The 23,176-nt window shown below is 39.5% G+C and overlaps 1 protein-coding gene across 3 annotated transcripts; it reads right to left on the reverse strand.

Annotated features, from left to right (window-relative positions):
- Positions 1-1,362: 1,362 nt before the first annotated feature.
- mia3 (MIA SH3 domain ER export factor 3) lies at positions 1,363-22,553 on the reverse strand. 3 transcript variants are annotated; one of them, XM_008276766.1, is made up of 28 exons: positions 22,389-22,553; positions 21,088-21,221; positions 20,905-20,991; positions 18,661-20,785; positions 16,960-17,286; positions 16,198-16,328; positions 11,579-11,710; positions 11,202-11,223; positions 11,024-11,112; positions 10,868-10,945; positions 9,990-10,100; positions 9,821-9,892; positions 9,642-9,746; positions 9,398-9,520; positions 9,214-9,301; positions 9,037-9,089; positions 8,827-8,917; positions 8,546-8,684; positions 7,101-7,263; positions 6,952-6,987; positions 6,783-6,850; positions 6,384-6,469; positions 5,980-6,093; positions 5,267-5,329; positions 5,134-5,180; positions 4,947-5,015; positions 4,051-4,456; positions 1,363-2,129 (listed from the first exon to the last, which is right to left on the reverse strand). In XM_008276766.1, exons 1-28 carry the CDS (start codon positions 22,507-22,509, stop codon positions 1,870-1,872), a joined length of 5,340 nt encoding a protein of 1,779 aa, XP_008274988.1. In that variant the 5' UTR covers positions 22,510-22,553; the 3' UTR covers positions 1,363-1,869. The 3 variants fall into 3 exon arrangements, with proteins under 3 accessions (XP_008274988.1, XP_008274990.1, XP_008274989.1); XM_008276768.1 differs by lacking the exon at positions 5,980-6,093; XM_008276767.1 differs by lacking the exon at positions 4,947-5,015.
- Positions 22,554-23,176: the final 623 nt, after the last annotated feature.

A 23,176-nucleotide genomic window follows, 5' to 3' on the forward strand; every position in this document is an offset into this window, starting at 1 on the left:
GTGTGGAAGGAAGCCGGAGAACCCGGAGAGAACCCACGCTGCACGGGGAGAACATGCAAACTGCACGCAGAAAGATTCCGGTGCCCCCACCGGGATGCGAACCGGAAACCTTCTTGCTGCGAGGTAACAGTGCTACCAACTGCGCCACCCTGCAGCCCTGGGGCCCAAAGTGTGCCAAGAAAACATCCCCCACACCATTACACCACCACCATCAGCCTGAACCGTTGATACAAGGCAGGATGGATCCATGCTTTCATGTTGTTGACGCCAAATTCTGACCCTACCATCCGAATGTCGCAGCAGAAATCAAGACTCATCAGACCAGGCAACATTTTTCCAATCTTCTATTGTCCAATTTTGGTGAGCCTGTGCGAATTGTAGCCTCAGTTTCCTGTTCTTAGATGACAGGAGTGGCACCCGGCGTGGTCGTCTACTGCTGTAGCCCATCCACCTCAAGGTTCCACGTGTTGTCCGTTCAGAGATGCTATTCTGCATACCTCGGTTGTAACGAGTGGTTATTTGAGTTACTGGTGCCTTTCTATCAGCTCGAACCAGTCTGGCCATTCTCCTCTGACCTCTGGCATCAACAAGGCATTTGCGCCCACAGAACTGCCACTCACTGGATATTTTCTCTTTTTCGGACCATTCTCTTTAAACCCTAGAGATGGTTGTGCGTGAAAATCCCAGTAGATCATCAGTTTCTGAAATACTCAGACCAGCCCCTCTGGCACAAACAACCATGCCACGGTCAAAGTCACTTAAATCACCTTTCTTCCCCATTCTGATGCTGAGTTTGAACTGCAGCAGATAGTCTTGACCATGTCTACATGCCTAAATGCATTGAGTGCTGGCATGTGATTGGCTGATTAGAAACTTGCATTAACAAGCAGTTGGACAGGTGTACCTAATAAAGTGACCGGTGAGTGTATCGGCATGGCTGATTATGACTGGAGCAGGTAAGCAAGATGGGTTGTTTTATTTGGGTGAAACGAAACTTCAAGCTTCCCATGTATACCTTCATTTGGATTTTGGGTAAATTCATTGCCAGTGTGTCCTCATAAACCACGTGTGAAAATGTTAAGTGCTCTTGAGAATGAAGAAGCAGAATAGCAGCGCTTCTTTCTGCTGACCTGAGAAGTCTTAAATGGTTACCAAAACACATCCTCACTCTTCTGTTCTGTTCCTGCCCACACCAACAGTACAGCAGCAGTAGGTAGAAAATATGGAACAGGCAGTTTGTTTCTGTCACACTAACTGCTCACCTTTATGGCTTTTTTCCTTCAATAAAAGCTTCATCCCACATTTTGCCTAGGCACTAGAGTGTGTGTAAAGCACATCCCCAACTGATGACGTAACACCAACAGCTTTTACATTCTTTATTATTAAAAGTTCTACCAACATAGTAAAATAAGTTATACATTTGGCCATCAAATTACACATTTGCTTTACAGGTCATACTAAAGCAACAGCTTTGGGAAATTATGGTATTCCTGAAATGCTAGTAACTAAACCTCCCACCTATTCCTCCTTTTTTAAAATAATTTCCACAGGAAATGACATTTAAAAAATTGCCCTTTAAAAATCATTCTATTTATTTGTTTTAAAAGATCAACACAAATGAAAATCCTCTTAAGTATAATGAAGTGTTATTGCACAGTAAGCTGTTTAGAAAAGTGGCAACCCCCTCAACTCATTGATTTCAGACACGCAATTATTGATTCTTTAATCTAAGGGTATTGTTTTTAATCAACATAGCACTTGTTTTTATAACAGAAATATGAAACAGTTATGACCAATGTTTCTGGTTTGTTATTGTAATAGGTTTGAATACAGGGCTGTTCAAGTCCTCTGATGTAGCTGGTGGCATTTTTAAGGCTTGGCCACTGCTGGCCTTGCTGAGTCCTGAAGGGCCTCCTGCTCCGCATGCACATCCTGTCCAAGGACATTGTGAGTTCCCGCTGAGTTCTGGAGGGCATTTGGTGCAGCCTGACCATACACATCACCTGGATGTACCGGATGAGGATGGACACCTGGAGGCAGGTTCAGGGGTGGACTGGTGTGATCGCGCGACCCGGGGAAGCGCATGTCAGGAGGGATGGGCGGACGTAGTCCAACAGGGCCACGGATACCTAAACAGAGCAATTAAAAAGAAAAACATAGATGAAATGAAATATGGCGAGACAATGCCAAAGAACATCCTAAGAACATAGCAGTTGGATATAAATGAGTGACATACAAAGAGTGATGAACACATTTTTTCAATTTAATATTTTTTTTAGTTCAGTATATACAAGTTTGCAAGGGTATATAATGCTTTCAGCAAATAGCCACAGCCATTAAAAAAAAAAAAAAGAATAGAAAGAAGCATTTGTATTTGTCTGCCTTCCTGGCTTTCATACATCATCTAACTGCCAGCCACTGAAATGGAGGAATTACAGCCTTAAAACTGAAATACAATGAAAGTTTGATCAATTATGAAACACTTCATTGCTCAGATCAACACACATTTTGCAATGGCATCCTTACTTGATCTGTTATGACCACTGCTACTCATTAAAAGTGATACTGTCTCACTTAAATTGAAAGATGATAAATTGAACAATTAAATGATACTGTCTCACTTAATTTCCCTGAGGTTTCCACCAAGGGGATCAATAAAGTTCTATTCTATTCTTAAAGCAGTTCTGGTAGTGACTCATGCTTGCCATAGCACTGTGTGGTTAATAGCATCTGGCCTGACTGTCTGGAATTGACTCTGTTAGCTTGTGCATAATATTCCTACTTTATACTCCTGTATTTTAATCTGTAGGCTATTTGACATAAGTGCAAGTCTTAATAATTGATTTAAAGTTTTTCTTTTTACTTCAAATTAATTTCTTATTTCCTCTGCCGTTATGATACAACATAGACATATTTGATTTTTTTTTTTTTTAAATGTAGTTAGAAAAAAACAATACTGTGATTAAAATGTAGTAATAATCATAGTAAGTTGAGTAAAACAGCTTTACGGTTATGAGCTTTATGCTGCCGACACCCTATAACACTCCTCGATACCAGCACATCTTTTGGCAAATATTTGACAACCTCAAAGACTGAAAAGGTTGACACATTTACAGATTGAGACCTGAGGGGCATACTACAAAACTAATTTGGAAATAGCCAGGCTTTTTTTGTGTAAGTGGGCTCAACAAAAACTAAAACCTCAGAGATAAACAGGTATCACGAAGGTTGTTATCAACTTTCTTTGTCAACTCAGGTTTTCTTGCTTCAGACTCATGCGTTCACGTAAAAGGAGGCATTTAATGAGCAATTTGACTCTTCTGCACAAAATGAAACTGCTGCTTTAATTAACAGGTTGTTATAATGGAGAGCAAGGAGGAGTGTAAAAATGTAGGCTGGTAAAAAGTGCTGCAAGTAATGCAAGACATGAATGCTAATAGAAAACTGGTAATTGTGCATAATATATATTACTGCTGCTTATTTCTAACTGACAGCTACACATTAAATCTGTTACACTGTAAACTATATACATTTAAACAAGATATTGTATTGCAATGCATTTAGGTCTGACACTGTCCCATAATGCAGGATATCACTTTAATTTTTGGCCAAATCAAAGTGAAATTAATGATACTGATTGAATGTTCTCTGTAATAAATGCCAGTAGAATAATACATTTCTAATCTGTTTTCTATCAGCTGCAGTACCAGCTGAGTGAATGGACTGACAGCAAATCAGGACCAAACCTGTATCGCTCATAAAGAATCAGAATCGTCAGTAAACAACTTGGTTAAAGGCAAATGCTTCTTCCAGCCGATTAAATCCGAAACTCTGAACATAACCTGCTCCAGACCAGGTTAGCTCCACAGCACAAGTTACCATGAAGATCGAGCAGGTAAAAACAGAGCCTCCTGTGTGGCACTGAAAACTCTGACTTAGGCTCAACATACTTTGCTAACCCACTAATCTCGCTTCATAGTACAGCCCTCTGGGTTATATGGAGGCAAGAAAACATGATGTGCTAACAAAACAACAAAAGGCTGAACATACCGTGTGGCGAAGGCATCGGCCCAAAGTAATGAGGTGGAGGGGGACGGAAGTGTGGTGGTAGTGGACCACGAGGATCATGTACAGGGCCTGGTCTGGGGTGGAATGTATGTCCATTGGCAGGTCGAGGTCCAAACTCTCCTCCTACTGGTCCAGCCAAGGGCATACCTGGGTGTCCATTGGCTGGTAATGGAGGTCCATGCAAAGGAGGAAGTACATTTGGAGGAGCAGGGCCAGGTGGAAGGTGGTAAAGGCCAGGTCGTGGTGGTCTGTAAGGTCCAGGTGGTGGCACACGACCATGGGCTCCAGGAGGGAGCAGTGGATTGTGGGGTCCAGGGCCAGGTGGAGGTCCTTGGACAATAGGGCCAGGTGAGTCTCTGATAGGTGATGCTATAAAGGATCCAGGTCCCTGAAAATGACAAAGACAGACTATAAGAAAATAAAATCTGATCATTGCTGTCACAGTTTCCTGTGAGTATACATGGGTTGAAATTGTAGTCATGCAGTGAAGAGATTCACAAACCAAGCAGTTTACTCCCAAAAAAGAAGTGCATTTAGCCAGGGCTCAATCACATAACCAGTAACCACACACCATGACCATTTGGGTGAAAAATCAAACCACTATCAATCACTTTAACAAACATACTTTGCAACTTTTGCAAACCCAAATATTTCCAACACACACTTTAGATTTAGTTGACTTGATGAAAAGAGCTGTGTCTGTCAGTGCTGTGAGAACAAATAAACCACTCAATGTAAAAAATGTTAAGTAAGCCCCAGAGAAGCAAAAACGCCTGTAATCTCTTCCCATATCCAAATCCAGCTTTAGGGAAGAGGGGGTGAAGCACCGGCATCCACCTTCACACCAAGCACCTGGACTGGACAGTCTCTATACTCACTGGCTCGGGACTCTCTGTGGAGTCCTCAGCCTGACTCTCTGCTTTTATCTGTGGATCTGCTACTTGTGTCTGTTTTAGAGCAAGGACATAGACAGCGGAAATATCGGTAGGAGCTCTCGGTCTACAGATGGGAAGGAGGGATGGTGTCACATAAAAATATGTCTTATCATATAAGAAAATGACTTACAGTTCCATCCAAGTTGGCTGGTGATGAGCTACGAGGGCCCATCATGTCTGAGAGAGGAGAAATAACACAGTATTACAAGCAGATGAAAAGTAAACATGAACTTTTTAAAATATGAAGACTAAAAAAGACATACCCATCCCAGGAATGTGTTTGTTTTCAGGGTAACGACTGTGTGGCTCTGATGGAGATCGCTGACCTGAAGGCAGAGGAAAATAATGCAATGAATAATGAAAAACGTAATGACTCTGCAGCACCTCTCCAGGGAAAACATAGTTGTGTCCAACAAAGGAAGAGGAAACAACGTATTACAAGGGTACAGACTGCATTCCATGAGTAAGAATGACAAAGATGACAACATTTTGGATTACTATAAATACCCTGAAAAGTTGGTTTCAAATTTAATTCTCTTAAATTAATGTCTAATAAAAAAAAAAACAAGCTCAAGATTTTGAAACATTTTAAACACAAATATTCAGCTAATCTGCTCTAGGGTGCAGGACTCCACCACCTACAGTAAGAAACTGATTGAGAAAATACAATTTCAGCAGCTTTTGAAGACGTGACCAGCAAAGCACATTTCAACTGCAACACAGGAAAAGTCTTCCACAGAAAGGACAGTTCTATATGGTTAAAATAAAAGAAACAGAACAAGGGCAGGTACCAGGGAGATGCAGGATGCGATACACATTAGAAAGAAATAAAGGAAAAACCTGAGGTGGAACAGCTGAAAAGAAAAATAAAGTCAGACATGAAGGAGGAGAGAGATTTAAGGACATGAGGCTGCAGCGGAGGGATGGTGAGCTTTTGTAAAAATTAAGGTAGGTGAAGTAATCCCCTTTGACTCACCATACGGGTCAATTCTTCGCCCAATTGGAGCAGAAGGAGGGCGCCTGGGACCCTCTATCATTAATGGAGGGGACGGTGCACCCCCACTAACAGGTGAGGGCCCATATGAATCACCTGTCATAATCAAACTATCAAGTTATCGAAAGAAAAGAAACAGCTGACAATACATCAAAGTCTAGGTAATTATGAGGTCCTTATTCCAGACTCTCTGAGAAAGTCAAGCACACTGAAATGATGTAGTACAAGCAAAATGTAATAAAACTGTGTCTTTTTTTTTGTTTGGCAAAAACAGAACACAAGAAAAAAGAAAGGCAGGATTAGAAAACAGCATCATCCTCTGTAGTTCTGTAGAATGAAAACTGTCCTGCTGAAATGAAAACAGAAGGCAGGTTGTGACTGCTTACCTTGGCAAGGGCCTGCAGGCTGACCAGAGTTTGGCCTGAAGAGAGGAGCCCGGCGCTCGTTGAGTTGGGAAGTAAGTATAGCCAGTCTGTTAGCAGAGAAAAACAGTTTAGATAGGTACCACATGTCAGGCTTTAACTAACAACTTTTCAGTAAATCTTCTGAAAGTAAAAATGTCCATAGATGTCCAATTTCATAAATGACAACATCCGGTTTTCATAATTTCTACAAACAATTAAAATAAATAAACAAATAAATATATTCAATTCACAGTAATATTAAACACAAAAAGCAAATTCTCTCATCGCAGGAGCTGTAGTCAGTAAATATTCTGTTCTCATTCTAGTTTTTTTCATAACTTTTTGCCACAAAGGTAATTTTTTGAAACGACCAATACTTACTTTTCACGGAGCTTTGATGATTCAAGCTTCTCTTGATTCAGAGCTCGCTCTGCATTACGAGCATTCACCTGGAGATAAAATTAGTATTAGTATGTAACTCCCATGTTGTCAAATCTTCAACAAGCTTAAGTATCTGTTTGAGCATAATGTTTTAATCCATGCAGTTTACCCAGTTTGAATGAGTTTTGTTTTCCTGTTCTTTTATCTAAAAAAACAAAACAAGAAAACAACATTCAGCCAGCGTTCACATTTCAGTAATTCCTTTCTTTGTTTATTAAAAAAAACAAACAAAAAAAAAAACTATCTTAATGAGTCTACCTGTTCTTTATAGACTTCCTCTGTCTTTTTCATCTGATCCTCCATTTCATTGATGCGCTGTCTTAAGACCTTAACCTGCTCCTCGGCTTCAACAGCTTTTCCTCCCACCTCAGACAGGAGACTCTCTTTGCTGCGTCGCTCCAACTCCTCTTTTGTTAGTTTCCTGTGAGGCCACAGAAGCACATTCCTTCAAACAACATATAATATATACAGTCATATAATCTTGCACCTCATTTCCACTTCAAAAGAAGTGTAAAACATTACAGCCTATTCATAAATCAGCGCTACAAAGCTCTGTATGACAAAGGAAAACTTACGATACTGATAATTAGGGCCCGACCAATACGGATTTTTTGAGGGCGATGCTGATTCCAATATTTGGCAAAAAAAAAATCTGATAACCGATTAATTGGCTGATTAATTAAAAATAAAAATATAATGAATAAAATAGCTTATTTTTTGGTCCCATAATGCTCACAACAACAAAGATATGAATTACAGACAGAACATTTTACTGTATTACAATACTTTGTCCTTCAGTATTTGTTTAACTTTACAACAGAGAGGAATTTTCAAGTACAAAAACATGCAACAAAGCATTAAACATAATATGCATCAGTAAAAAAAAAAAGTTTTCCAAACAAATATGTCTGTAATGTGGGGTATTTTATTTTAAATTTGCATTGTGCATTTTTCTTTCTGTGGAGCATGCATAAATATAGCTACCAGTTGTACTGATGAATTTATCTTTAGGTTAGGCCTATCACAGGGCTACACTTAACACTCACATCCACACCTACGGACAATTAAGGATCACCAATTAACCTCAGCATGTTTGTGGAATGTTGGAGGAAGCCGGAGAACCCACACTGCCGAGGGAGAACATGTAAACTCCACCCAGAAAGATTTGAACCCAGGACCACTTATTCTCACTGTGAGGTGACAGTGCTAGCCACCGATCCCCTATGTCACATATTTGAACCATTCATTATTGATCCCCAAAGGGAATTTTGATAAGTGTTATTTAACACGAGTATTAATTCTTGAGTTATGTCCAGAAACATGTTTTCTGAGGCAACATTAATTTGGACCAACAAATTGAATCCCTTCATCCTTGTGTGCAAGTGAACATTTGTGTTAAATTTAAAAAAAAAAAAAAAAACAACAAAAAAAACAACTCAAAGTATTCAAGAGATGTCTCGACAATGGGACGAAAACACATATGTCGGCAAAACGCGAAATCATAACGCCTCCAGCCACAGCTATTGCAGACGTGAAGAAGTTAAAGAATACCTCCAAAACGATTTAGAGTTTCATATCACAAAACTTTCAGGCACTGAAAATCATAAAAACATCTTTGATAAAACATTTTAGGGCTCAGACATGTAGGAAAAATGTGGTAATACTTTCTAAAGTGTGAAACAACAGTTGCAGGCTTCACTTACTGCTGCAGAGCATTTTCCTTCTGCTGGTACATTTCAACCATGATTTCATTTTTCTGCTGGAGGATCTTGAACTGGTTTTCCACATGGCCCTTTTCACTTTTTAAGGTTGCAATTGCATGTTCCAGCTCTTGGTGTTGTTCTGTTTCAAAATAGAAGGACATATTTTGTGGGAACCCAGGTACCCAGATTCAACAGCTTTACTTTTGTGTAATTACACTCTCAGTGCTGTAACTGAGTTATACAATTTTGCCACAAAACTGACTTTTTCATGACCAACATACCTTCCAAAGCCTTCCTAGACTTTTCTTCATGCAGCAGTTTTGCCATGAAGCGATCACGTTCATCTTCAACTACAGTGAGAGTGGTCTGGACCTGTGAAGAATTTAGAAATACATTTTTATGAGAAGCATGCATTCCAAGAAGGACATCATTTGCACACTTAACATTTGGTGTAACTATAGTGAGCTTTAAAGCATTTGTTGGCATCTTACCCTGGAAACATCCATCATCTGTTTGATTCTACTCTTTATGGCTGTCTTCTTATCTGTAAATGCCACAGCAAGACCATTAGACACATTGTATTCTGAAACAGTGAGGCTTTTTTTCTCTTAATAAACAAATAATGTGTTTTCTTCTTCTTGCTAAATCACTAACAACGTTGAACTTACCAGGTGCTACTTCACCATTGGCTAAAACTTTGGTGTCACCTTTCTGCAAATCACAGGCATCGAGGTCTGCCAGAAGTTCAGACAACACCTGCCAGAAGACATTTTTGTGTGGAGTGAGTCAATAATTCAATACAAGTCAGCAAATCAAGAAAAGCTGTGACAGTAGTTAAAAGAAAAGACTGACCTCCACATTGTGATCTTTGAGCACCACCGAGTCCTCCAGCTCTTTCTGGGACTTTTGATAGACTTTAATCTTGTCGTTTAGCTCCATGTGTTTGTCCTCCCAGTCTTTAATCGTAGCCTTAAGCTGTGACAATTTGAAATTTCAATTACCGCTGATAAAAATGTTGAATTATAGACAAAATAAGACCTCTGGCAAAGGGCTTCAGTGATCAACAAATGTCAAACAAATCTACATATTGTCTTACGGTTTTGTTTTCATCCTTTAATGCAGCAAAATCTTTTTCACGACATTTGTGTTGAACGTTTCTGGCGTTTTCACGAATCTTTGCTTCATCCAGGAGAACAGTAGTCTACGGCAAAAACATACAGTTTATTAGATAAACTGAAATTAAAACCTTACAAAATAATTTGCAAGAATGTGTACCTTAGTGAGGGCTTCCTGAACCTTTTTCCAGCTCAGCTGCAGCTTTTCATTTGACTTCTCTAATTTTTCAATCTGTTAAAAAAAACAAAAAAAACAAAAACATTTAGCTCAATGCATCTAAGAAGATACTTCAGATAATAGCAAGGAGGGGGAAAAACACAACACTTACTCTAGTTTCATTTTGGAGAGAGTTTGCCTGCTCTTCTTTGAGCTGCTTTGCATATTTGTTCTTTTCCTCAGCCATGTGCTCATTTAGTGTTTCTGCCTCCAAAACCTTACTCTGCAAAAGGCAACATGAGAAACTTTACAATCTTTAATAAATGAGAATTTATTTTACTTGCTGTCAAGATAGCACACTTGCAATTCATAAGCATATATGAGCCACCTCCAGGCACAGTAAGTGTCCCAATAATTGTGAAAGACAAAGCCTAGAGCAAGCAAAAGGATCTTCAAATTTAAACATTCAGCACAGTACAAATGAATATCATAATTTTTGGACTATTGAGTACACTTGAATATAAGCCGCACCCACTAACTTTAAAAAAAAAAAAAAAAAAAGTACATAAATAGGCCGTACTTGTCTATAAGTCGCAGGTGTCCACGTAGTAACATGACATATTTACACAGAAAGATTTTTTTAAACTTTTAATTAAATACGTACTGGTAGCATACACAAATATGTACCGTAAATGCTTTTTATCTGAACAGTGAATGCAACACGGCTGGTTAAAAAATAAAAACTACAGTAGCCTACCAGGAAAAGTCATTGATCGCTATCTTTATCTTTCTCTTGCACACTAAAACCACTGAAAGTCATCTTCTTCAGTGTCAGAATTGAACAGCCTCAGAATTACTTCATTACACACTTGCTCAGTCTCTCTTTCACTGTCACTCTCAATGACACTTTCGTCTCCAGGCAAATTCATAAAAATCCATAAATTAGCCGCAGTGTTCAAAGTGTGTGGAAAAAGCAGCGGCTTACAGTCCGGAAATTACGGTACATAAAAAAAACAAAAACAAAACAACCAATTATTTCCTACTTCTTACCTCAAGGTCTTGCATCCTTTTCATTGTACAACTCACTGTTTCCTTTGACTGTTTCTGATTTTCTTTTAGTTGATCAGTCTTAAAAAAGAGGGAAAAATAAGTTTAAAGTGTTTTTCAAAGTAGCTTGTGACATTTGACATTTATATTTTGGCCTACCTGTCTCTGAAGTTCAGACATTTTGGCGAGAGCATCATTCTTCTCTTTTTTAAGTGCCTGGATTTGCTCTGTGAGTCCTTTTTCGTCCACTGTTTTCACAACACAACGCACACAATCAGTGACAGTGTAGACATCTGCATTTTGTAATGTAATGTGGAAAAAGGAGGTTTACACTTACCAAGGTATTCTCTCTTCTTTACCTAGAAAATTATTCAAAATAGAAAAACATGAATTTGATGTCTTTTCAAAACAGTTTGAAATAATTGTCATAGCATGGCCACCATGTGTAATGTAGCTTTATCATTAGAAACAGTGTATTAATATTCTTCAAAGACGATCAAAATGAGGATCTTGCATCACGTCAAACTCAATCCAAAGACAGTTGAACCCAGGTGGACATTTAACACAAGCAACTCAATTCACACTACCTCTTTAGATTCAAAACCACATCATATCTAAGCGTAAGCAAGTACTGTTAACATTTTATCTCTGTTGTTTTCACACCATAACACAGAGCTTGAGCAGAGATAAGGGCAGTAAAATCCCAATACTTACTGCCAACACAGTCCTCCAGAAGAATAGGATGAAGGTCACAACTCCAACTAAAGCAGTGATGACAACAGCTTGCCAAGGACAGCCAAACAAAGTTTCCCCTGGTTTCCACTCTTCTGGCAATAATGAAATCATCTGCAGACACAAAAACACAACCCCTGTGTTCATACTGAAAAATAAATGGTGCTGCAAAAAGATGGTTAAAGACTCTTTCCAGTTAGTGACTAAACCCCTAAAAACTCATCACCGAAAGGTTTTTCCATGAAAATAAGGCTTTCCTGCATAATATAGCTTGTCTATAACTCAACACGATCGCTTCCTTTGGGGTGTGCAGATCTATTAAGTTCCCGCCTCTCTCTCAAACCACTCCTTCCTTATCGCTGCAGGTTGAGCACACCGAATGCCTGTTCCATGAAGTCCAGCATCTGGCTTGAATGAGCCTAATAAATCAGTCAGGGCCAATGTGGTCAATTCAAGCTCATGCAATCAGGCTAATTTTATACAGGACAAAGTAGCTGAGATAACGGCAAGAAGTGGAACATAGATCAGATTGATCCACCAGGGAAAACAGCAGTAATACAGAGAGAGCAGCAATATTCAGGGTCACAGAGCAACAACTTCTATTACAAACACATGATTCAAACATCTACTAACCAAAGGTCATACAGCTGCCATAAGCAAAACCAGAATGAACAGCTGCCAAAGAAAAAAAAAAAAAAAAAGCTTAACAATTAAAAAAACTAGTAATCACGTCAAAATATAAAATAATATTTTTTGATGCAACTTAATTAAATGCAGTCAGGAGTCTTAACATGACATAACATAGTTTTACGATTTTTTTTGGGAATGTCTCTAAAAGATGGACAGTATACTTGTTTTGCCATACATTTCTATTTTTCAGTTTTTTTACCATATCACAGCTATGACAGTTCAGTGTATTTTTTAAAAATCGTTTCAAATGTATTAGAATCACTATCAGGAAAGTAGAAGAAAGCACATAGTTTTAGATATTACACTGTTGTTTTATAAAGCTTTTTTTTTTGCTATTAATTACTTACTGTTAGCTGATTATGTAGCTATTATTATTACTATATTGGGCCAGATAGAGACTTAATTTCTGAAGCATAAACCTAAATGTTTCATATCAGATACCCTTTAACTGCACATCTCCATAGGTCTACATTTTATGATTTAATATTGAATAATTTACTTAGGTTGATTTTTTTGTACTGAACCAGTTTTGAAGAATAATAATGATACAAAAAGCCCCAGCCTGCAGGCAGGGAAAGTTGGTTCATTAGGTTTGTTACACATAAATTTTTTTTTGTTTTAAATGATACTGCACTTGACGTAGACATCCTCAGCCATGGCTTTGACTGCTTATTTCAGTCATAATGTGTGACCTATAGCACATGAAAGGGAGGGCAAGTAAATAGTAACAACAATACTGCAGTTTGAAATGAGGTTAAGCCTCACGTCACCTTCCAATATTTTCATGTGCCTTAAGACAAAGACACTGTGGACTCACCAACCAAAATCTGATAAACAACAAAAGATATTTTAATGACTTAATGATGAGTGATTCCTCGTTCCCCTGCCCGCAAAAAGGGAAACAATATTACCAATACTACACTATTAGGCAGTGCATTTATGCCAGTCAACTATGCTAAAAATGGTTCATTTATTTATACAAAACACGAGTAGCCCACGATGCACAGCAAGGCAGTAAGTGGCAAAATTAATAAATTCTTTCCTTTTTCGGCAATCTGCCACTATCACTACCACGATAGAACTTCCATCCACTGATAAGGGCTTCTTAAATATTAAATTATTAAAACAATGACTGACAATATTGTCAAGGGTCATCTGTTGCTCTACTTCAGTGGAGTAGAAAAGCCATGTGTATGTTCAGCGTACTTCTGACTCCTGTGTTCAACTGGCTTCAGTGGATTACATTCATGTCCAGGTACAGCACGCAGAGCTGCACGTGCTGCTTAAACCACAAAGAAACCTTTGAACTAAGCATGTGGCTGTCAAGACACACTCCGTGTCTCTGGTGAAATGTTGGTTAACTCAGTCCCTACAAGAATGAAAACATTGTCTTTGGCCTGTTCAGAAAGTTCCATTTTAAAAGTCTAACTGCTCAATACAGCCTTGGCTTCTGTCTACAGACTGTAATCAGAGTCAGAAATCCACCAAAAAGGAACATGAAAGCGGAAGACGTACTGTCAACATCTAAAAAGTTTGGTGCGTAAATACAGGTCAAGTCACTTTTATTTAGACAGAAGGTTCAACAACGACAGGAGTTGACTCAAGGTGCTCTCAAGTCAAAGCACGTGGACTACCAATACAGACGTATACGAACAAAAGGAATTAGAAGTACGAATTCAGGAACAACAAACGCTTCAGTCAGTGTCCATCAGCCATACGCTCATCAACACGTCAGCAGGCCATGATAGCATAATTACTGCTTGACACTGGGGGTCAGTTGGATTTTTCACTTACGTGTTGCAGTTCTTTAAGAAAAAACAAGTAAACGTGCTCCGGTTCCATGACAGGTCGGGATAATGTCTCGCTCTCCATACCCGCGATTAAAAACAAAAACGGAACAGATATTTGCTAGCTTGCTAGCACGTTAGCAATTCTGAACTATACAGGTAAGCTAACGTTTGTTGACCGTTTGCATCAGAGTTCACGGCGTCCTAAAAATAAAAAAAATACGTCGTTACAAACACTGACAACGTTAAACAGTCGAGACAGGTGGTAAGTAGGAGTTGGCAATAACAGCCTGCTAACGGTAATTATAAGCGGTCGAATCCCATTCACCGCCGACGCTAGCTGTACGAGGGATTCAATTATCCAGTTTTAGCACAGCAAGCTATTAAAACGATGCGATACTTTGACAACCGAAAGTCTATATTGCGACGGCGTGTCTTAATAATTATCTGCCTATACATGCCAAAAGAAGGCCCACCGGTTGCACTAGAGGCTAGCCCAGCACCGGCTGTGTTGAACTACAGCCTAAACTGCAACAGTCAACAAGACAGGGGAGGGCCCGTGTAACGTTCAGGAAAAATCGGAAAGGTAGGGGAGGGCCCGTGTAACGTTCAGGAGAAATCGGAAAGGTTTCCTCACAGCGATATCGCGGTGAAACTGCGCCCCGCCTGGACAGACTGAAGACGGACAGCTGGCAGCAGCCTTCAGTTTGTACAGTAACTTACAGAAACACACTGATTTAATAAAATGTTCTCAGCGCATACAGGCAATCTGTGATCTCTGTTTATCGTTCATTCATTTTACATGCACTGTTCTGTAAATCAGCATCACATCAGTTTGGAACTGTACACGAAACAGGAGACCAAACCTGATCCTGTCAAACTATGATGCAAGGCTGGTTCGAGATGAGCCACACCTGTGCAGATTGGATTGGATCGACACACAATGCAATGTTAGAGCGACCACTGTTTATGATCTCCGTCAGGTGAACAGAGCAGTGGTCAGGATAATATATAGTGTATATTTGTACTTCAAAATGAAGTCACAGTAGAATGGGATGAGACTTTACAGATGTCAGATTGTTTTTTGTAAAGTACAAAATAGTGGTGGCACACAAAATAATACTATGCAATACAGACTGACATATATTCATATTGAATGTTGTATATACACCTTTGTCAGTCCTGCTGCTGACATAATTTGTATATTTCAGCTGTCCTTAAGCCCCTTTTGTGTCACAGGTGCGGAAAAGACTTCATTGAGGACACTGTGAGGATACACCTGAGCATCCTCGCTCAGAACACCTCAAGCAAGTCTCCTTACTCCTCAGGATGCATTTTAGGAAATGAGATGGCCTTTGTTATGATGCACGAAGATCAATTTCAGGGTCATGGACTGAAGGACTGGGGATCAGGGAATCGAGGGGGCTGAAATTACTGAAATGAGATGAGTCTTTGACCCCTACTCTGACGTCTGGCCAATGTAAGAAACAATAATAGTGTGAGATCAAGACTGCAGCGATCGCCAGTGATTGAATTACTGCATCATCTCAAACGAGCCTAATATTTAGGATGCAACTCTCCAACATTATATCTGTTGCACGAGGTTAATAAACTGAGGGTTGTACTTCTTGGGAGTGTTCGCTCTTCATTCACACACTAAGAAAAAAGTAATTATCGGAACAAAATAGAAAGATCTGTCATTAAACTATATGGTAAACAACTATAACATACAACTTGTGTGCATATTTTCTGATGTTTCCTTTTGAGAGGGGGAAGTCACTGTGAACAGTGTTCTTACAGACTCACCAATGCTGTATGCAGGGTTATCACAACCCAAACAAAGGGTAGGGTATCCCTACATTCAAGCAGACGAAGTAGGTTGTGTGAGACTATTGTCCTGCGTTAAAATAAATGGCCAGTCAACTCAAGTTCCAAATACTGCTGCAAAAACAGCTTAGAAAGTTTTACAACTATCTTTTAAAATTTTGCCAAATCACAGCGTTTATAGCAAGTATTGCATCATTGATTTTATAAATTTAAAGGGTCAGTGGTCAATGCAGTAAACTAAAAAGGGTTAGGCTGCACTTTATTGTGTATACAGTAGTTTTAAATTCTTAGACTTACCAAAATGGTCCACTCTGAAGTTTTATTCTTGATTACTGAAAGGATGCAGGCAGTGTAAACAATTCCAGTTGAGAACAGTCCCACTTCCTCTTCAGACATTTCAGATACGGGCTCCATTGAGTCCATAGAACCTTAAGGGAGTAAAGTTTGCGGGTTCATCAGTTTGTGTGTGTTGTGGATGGACAAAGTCAAAATCTTTCATTACAGTGAACAATCAAAACATCATAATGTAAAGGCAGAACCAAACAAGGCTTATTTAAGACTTTAATAAAAAAAATAAATAAAACTAAGGAAGCTTAACATGTTTGTTGACCATGAGAATGCTCTTTTGAAACCAACAGACCTGTTTTATTCTACCTAAATTCCAAAGTTCTCAATATAGCCAAGGATGTGTTCATAGAAATGTCAAAATTAAAGTGAGGGCTTGGTTCTTGTAATCAAAATCTGAAGCTAAGGGAAGAACAAGAACTGACATTAACTCTACCTGTTCTTGTTTTATTTGATTCACTGTGTCATAAAGGTAATTGCTCTATTTATTCCTAATGGTTTCAACATTTTACTAATTTAACTTTTTAATATTTTTATTGCTAATTTTTTTCACTTTTTTGGTGGAAACATACACCTTCTGTTTGTCTTCGTGTTGCTACTTTGCAAATTAGTTCTCTCCCTCAATGTAGCTCCAAATTTAAATAAAGGCAGATGGAAAAAACAAGACAAAACGTATTTAAAAAAAAAAAAAAAAAAAAAAATGTGATTACCAACCTGAGGGTGAATGCTCAACCTCAACACCAAGGCCTATTTCAAGGGGATGTTCCAGGGGGGCTTGAGAGACCTTTTGCATCTCATGTGAATCGCTGAAGCCTGGCTGATTGTCTTTGTTTTTATTGAAGTGTCCACCATCCTCCTCCACGCTGATGTCCAATCCAGTGGGTACCTTGTCCAAAACTACCGGCTCCTCTTGAATCTCAGTTGGCCTTTCTTCATGGTCTGTTACCGTGAGGTTGTTCTCGCTCGCGGTTTCAGGAATGCTGTCAAACTTTTCTTCAACAATAGGGGGTGTGTCCTCTTTACCATCTAATTCATGTTTATCTACAAGGCAAACAGAAAATTAAAAAGACGTGTAATTAAGACGTCAAGGTTATTTTTCAGGTCTGTTTATAAAAGGACTGTATTCCTGGTAGGGAATTTTGTTTTCTCTGTGAGGTGTGCATTTGTTAACAACTCAGGTTTCCTGTTGGTCAGGGTGATCACGTTTGACCAACAGATGGCAAGTATGATCTAATGATTTATTAGCAAAGTGATATTTGCAAAGGGCCTGTACCATCAGGAACCAGGGTCCTGCTTAGATATGGGATACATAACATTGCTGCATCAGACTGTTAAAGTGACAACTTCCTGTTACCAGACATGGGTCATGTTTACATTAATCTTCCGCACAGCTTCCTTATGACTTATCCACCACACTGATGAACAAAGCAACTTGTACGCGTGATACTTGTCATATATGTGAGATTGGAAAGGACACCTGATGTCCAACATGCATTCATGCATAATACCACATTAGGAAAGAAATCATTACATCTAAACTAATGGCAGCTCATCAAACTGTCAACAGCTAAGAGTCTAGTTTATTTATGAGTCCCTAAACAATAAAAATGCTGTCCATGTGTAATGATAATTTAACGACTACTTGACTGACAACGAAATAAAAATGTCCCGACAGCTTCGATGGAGCCCAGGGCTCAAGCTGAGGATGGCATTTATGTAACAAATTACATACATGCACCTGATAAACTGTGAGTTTTGGCTCACCGGGCTGATGGAAAGGAAAGTACACAAAGCGACTATTATGTTTATGGACCAACATTCGTGATGAAACGGGGAAAAAAAGCCTTCCCCACTTCACACTCACTCAATTACTTCACAAAACTCAAGGTGCATCATGAAATTATTACCTAGAACATTCAACGGAATTATGCCATGTTGAAAGTAATATGGATATGTTAGCAGGTCAGACCTCGTAAAATTGTAATTGCAACTTTTACTAAAAAGTGACCGAGATGCTCCTTTGCGACCACAATTCATTGATTTGTTGTTGGCAGGAAAGTGAATTCTATCACAGCAGGTTACCTGAGATGCATTCTGCGGCCAGGTGTGAACTACAATCCATTTTAACTCAATGAAGACATCACTGGATATATCTGGAAACAAACTGGTCTGAACTGGGCCTGAAATGGTAACAGAGCGCTGCATATTTTCTGTGCTGCACTATCAAATTCTGCATCCTCTTTGTCTGTGAATAAAAAGTACTGTACTTTGCAGAGCCTGTTACAGGCCCTATTATCAGAAAGCAGAATGTGCAATGCCATGTGACTCTACCAGACCCACAGAAGTCCATCCCATATGAGCGTTTGTGTTCACAAGTGACTCAAATTTAAAAAGAAAAAATAAAATAAAACCTACCTTGCTCAAACTCTGATGGTTTTCCTGTTGCTAATGGTGTACTGTCACTGGCTGTTGAATACTTCTGTCGTAGACTGAAAGCAAGCTCCTGAAAATCATCCAGTATTTCAGTTTCCTCATCCAAACTACTTGTGTCCATATGTTCATCATAGTTGCGTTTTCTGTCCGGGCTGTCAAGCATCTTCTCAGTCTCATCCAAGATAGCATTCTCTGAGGCTTCAAAGATACCCTCAAGCGCAATCTCAATGTCCTGCGTAGTCCCTGCATGTGTCAGACGGGTAGCCTGCAACTCTGTGTCCAGATCAGAGAACATGGCTTCCAATTTAAAGAGATTTTTCAAACCCAGAAGCTTTTGGACCCGCTCCATCTTTTCCTCTGTGAAGTGTTCCCTCAGCAGACTCAGTCTCATGACACTATCACTGTATTGTATCTCTGGAGTTGACACAGTGGGTAGACTAGTTTCAGGTGAAGTGTCTGACTGTGAGAAAAAAAGTGCATTTTCATCTTCAAGTAATTCTTCTCCCTCTTCCTCCATTGCAACAGCTTTCTCATCTTCTCTTTTCCCTGCATGTGGTTCCTCATGGACCTCTGGTTTCTCAATAGGTAGTTCTGTTTGACTGTTATTACTTTCTGAAAAAGCCATTGAATGTTTGTGTATTTCATTTGGCAGGCTGTCATCTGCTATATTTTCACCATCTTTGACCTCTGAAGGATCTGAGTTCCTCTCTTCAGTGAGCAGGTCCTGATCTTCTTTATTTTCAATGGCCAGCTCTTGATTGATACTTTTTCTGTTTTCATCTAATGCGTTGTCTAAATCTTGCTCTATTGCAACCCTGCTGTTCTGTGTATTTGCATTATCCTCTTTGACCTCTGAATCCATAGACATCCCCTCTATGTCCTCAGTGGGTTCCTGTGTTGTTTTACCATCAGATTTTTCAGACTCAGGGCTCCCTAAAGTGTCATCTTGTGATTCTGGATCTACTGATACTACATTCACTGTTGTTTGATGGTGTATCAGCTCATCAGTTAGTTTTAATGTTTCATCCCAAGCTTCCTCATGTCCTATCACTTCTCCATCATTCTCATTATCAAACAACAGCTTGTCAGACTGACTGTCACTTATTTCAGCATCTGACTGTACAGAGCTGGGATGAGAAGGATCTTGAAAGACTTGCTGGATGTTCTTAAACTCTTTTTGGATTTCTTTTGGTAGTGGCTCTCTCTGTGCTTCCTCAAAACCTTGCGGGGTTTTTGCAGGAGATTCTTCTTCCTGTTCCTCCTCCTCCTCCTCCTCCTCATCATCATCGTCCTCCTCTACATCCAAATCTTGTGATGTCATCTCTCCCCCAGTGACAACTGAAAATACAGCATCTCCAAGTGACGTCCACATGGTCTTCTCCTCCTCCTCCGATGTCTTTGGTATATCATCTTGTGTTGTTGGCAGAGTTTCCTCTTTTTTAAGAGAATCAGATGCCAGAGTGTTCACAGTTTCTTCAGAGAAAGACAACAGTGGAGTTTCCTCTTCAACATCAATAACATCTTCAGGAGGATTTTCCAACTCTTCGCTGTCATCATCCTCATATGGGGTAACTTTATTTGTGATTTCTTCTTCAGTGATGACAGCATCAAAAGTTGTTCCAAGGGTAGTTTTCACCTCAGGAATTTGCACTCCTTCAGACACCAAGACTGATTCTTTTTCTGAAACATCATCGACAGGCACATATTCCACTTCAGGCGTTGTGGGTGTGTCTTTGGTTTCACTCATTTCTGGCATCATTTCAGGAATTGACTGTGGTTCATGTTTTTGCTCAACTTCTTCTTCTTCTTGTTCTTCTGTAGCTCTTTCAGTAGCATCAGGTGTAGCTGCTGTATGGGCCTCTACTGCTTTATCATCAACTTTATTAAGATCCTCGGATTTATCATGGTGCTCAGTATGTTCTTCACTCTTGGATGCTTCCTCCTCTGATGGCTGTGTTTCTTTCTGTGTGCCCTCTGGCCCTTGGATTTGGTCAGATGTTCCAATGTTCTCAATATCATTCTTCTTCACTGACAAGTCTAAGAGCAAATCTACGTCGTAGTTGTCAAACTTGTCATATCCAGTGTCAAAACAGACAAAATCTGTTTCCTAAGAAGAAGTCAAAACATGAAAATATATAAAAAGGCATGGTAGTCACATTTCTAAATACTATTATGCTGCTAGTTCACATTTTCAAATGATTCAGATAATCTATGATATTTTCATACCTCTGCTGGAATTTCAAGTTCTTTGTCAGTATAAAGGTGGTTTACAGCAAGAAGGTCCTTTGGGAAATAGCCAAAGTGACTTCCGACCTATTGACAAGAAAAAATGTTGAGGATTTAACTAAATAAGCTAATCGATGTAGATGAAATCCAGTACTGAATAAATGTTCACTATAGGGTACTTACACTTCCAGCCCATATGTCAGCCCTTCTTCCTGACAGCTTGTAGTATACGTAAACTGTTTCAGATTTCTTGAACGACAGAAACCGACAATCAGGTCCAGAGAAATCTTTCACAGCTTTTCCCCGACACAGAAGCACTGGAAAGGCAAAACACAGTTTGTGTTATGGTTCAATTTTCAAATATTGCCCATTTTAGGAATGCAAAACTATGAGCAGGCAAGCTTTCAGAGGTGCATTCAGACAAGACCTAAACATGCACCTTTTTCATCTGTCAGTTGTTTTCTTGATTATTTGGTAATGCCTTGGTTTCAAGTATTATCAGAGAAATTCAAAAATGCTCATCAGAAATTCCCTGCATTTTTTTTTAAACTGATTGAATGTTTACTAAAATGACAGAAATATTTTTGCATCGTTTCCTGTCCATGCACTCTGACAGTTTTCTGCCCAATTGACAAGAAAAGATCCAACTATGCAGTATGCTTTCTATAATCTAAAATCATATGGTTGGAGTCCCATTTTAGGTCTCGTCTGTTTCTATCTCACATCTTCCGCAGCTGTGGAGCTTAGTTTCACGTGTTAATGTAATCTTTACTGTTTTATGAGGCCAAACTAGTCGTTAATAAAATGATTTCTTATCACCTACAGCAGACTCTTAGATAGAGGCTAACGCGTCTTTCCAGTGAATGTCGTCTATAATCAGCAACAGTCCCCAGTTTGCCATAGGTTTTCTTAAATCTAGCAATTCAAACTAAGATGCAAAGGTTAATCGTGTTAATTCTGTATCGCTTCATTGCCGAATGTTAAATTTACACTTGCTAAGCTAGTAATCCTTACGCAGTACTTTAGTTTGTCTCAAGCATCGTTACTGACGGGATGAGAAAAAGGTTAACAGTCAAGCTAATGCGGTTCAGAGTTCAGAGCAAACATGGCTTGTAGTTCAATAACAAACTTATATTCGTCCGAACAGACCGAGCCGGTCGCTGCATAATTAGCTGCTAACATTAGCTTCCACTCTCCAGCCAATAAAGCAGGCCGGAGCTGCCAGGCAACCGGCCAACACGGGCTACGTCTCAGCGAATAGCCCAACCAAGCTAATGAGTAACATTAACATTAGCTCGCACGGGTTTCACTGAGCACCACACCGCTAAACAGCATCAGGACAAAGGCGAACCAAGGTCGCAAATATCGACTGGCAACAGGTCAAGAGATAAGGCACAGTTTATGGCTAGCTGTAGTATCTGGATGGGAGAAGGCGCTTCTCTGTAGTCCTCTGAGAGCTAGTAGTTCCAAGTCAGCAAACTTACTGCTGCACTCCTCATCGGCGCATCTTTTAAAGTCTGAGAACCTTTTCTCAAAGACTGCGGTTGAAATAAAGTTAAATAAAAGTAATAAAAAGCCTTGTCGGTAGAAGTGTTTTGCTGCCATGCTGGCAGTTGTGTTGACTGGCTTTACTCCGCTGTTGGAGCATGAGCACTGGGCAGCAGGAGCCGACACGTCAGCAGATCAGATCCGGCTGGGTGTAGCACGTACAGCTCCTCACAGCAGGGACCTGAGCCTCAGCTGAGTGAGGCTGAACAGCTTCAAGTACATGCAGGGATAGCAGACTTTTCTGGTAATCTGTGAAGATTACTCGGGAATCAGCCTGGCGAACTTTCCTCAGTTTCCATGGACTAGAAACCAGGTGTTGTGTACCATGCGTGTTTGAATATTGGTAGAGCAGAGCACTCTGTGAACAACATTGTTAAAGAAAGAAAAAACTACAAGACACGTGAATAATGCTAACATTTAATACAGATATTCCTCCATTTTGTCAAAGAAACAAAAAACTGAACATACTTAAAGTCCAAAAGTTAAGCCAGTGATGTCTTGTGGCTCATCATGATTGTGTTTTACCACTGGTCAGCACAAAATGTTGAGTCGTTGGACACAGTCACAGACCAAAAAATGAAACATTTGTTTGTAAGATGATGAAGCCGTTTCACAGCAAATACTCTGACTTGTCATAGTATTCCATCATGTGGCTCAAGAAACCACAACTGCATAAAGTAAGGAAATCCTCAGACTGGAACATGGCTACCATTACTACACCAGT

The sequence above is a fragment of the Stegastes partitus genome, unplaced genomic scaffold (assembly GCF_000690725.1).
Source record: "Stegastes partitus isolate 25-593 unplaced genomic scaffold, Stegastes_partitus-1.0.2 Scaffold80, whole genome shotgun sequence".
NCBI classification, from domain to species: Eukaryota; Metazoa; Chordata; class Actinopteri; family Pomacentridae; genus Stegastes; species Stegastes partitus.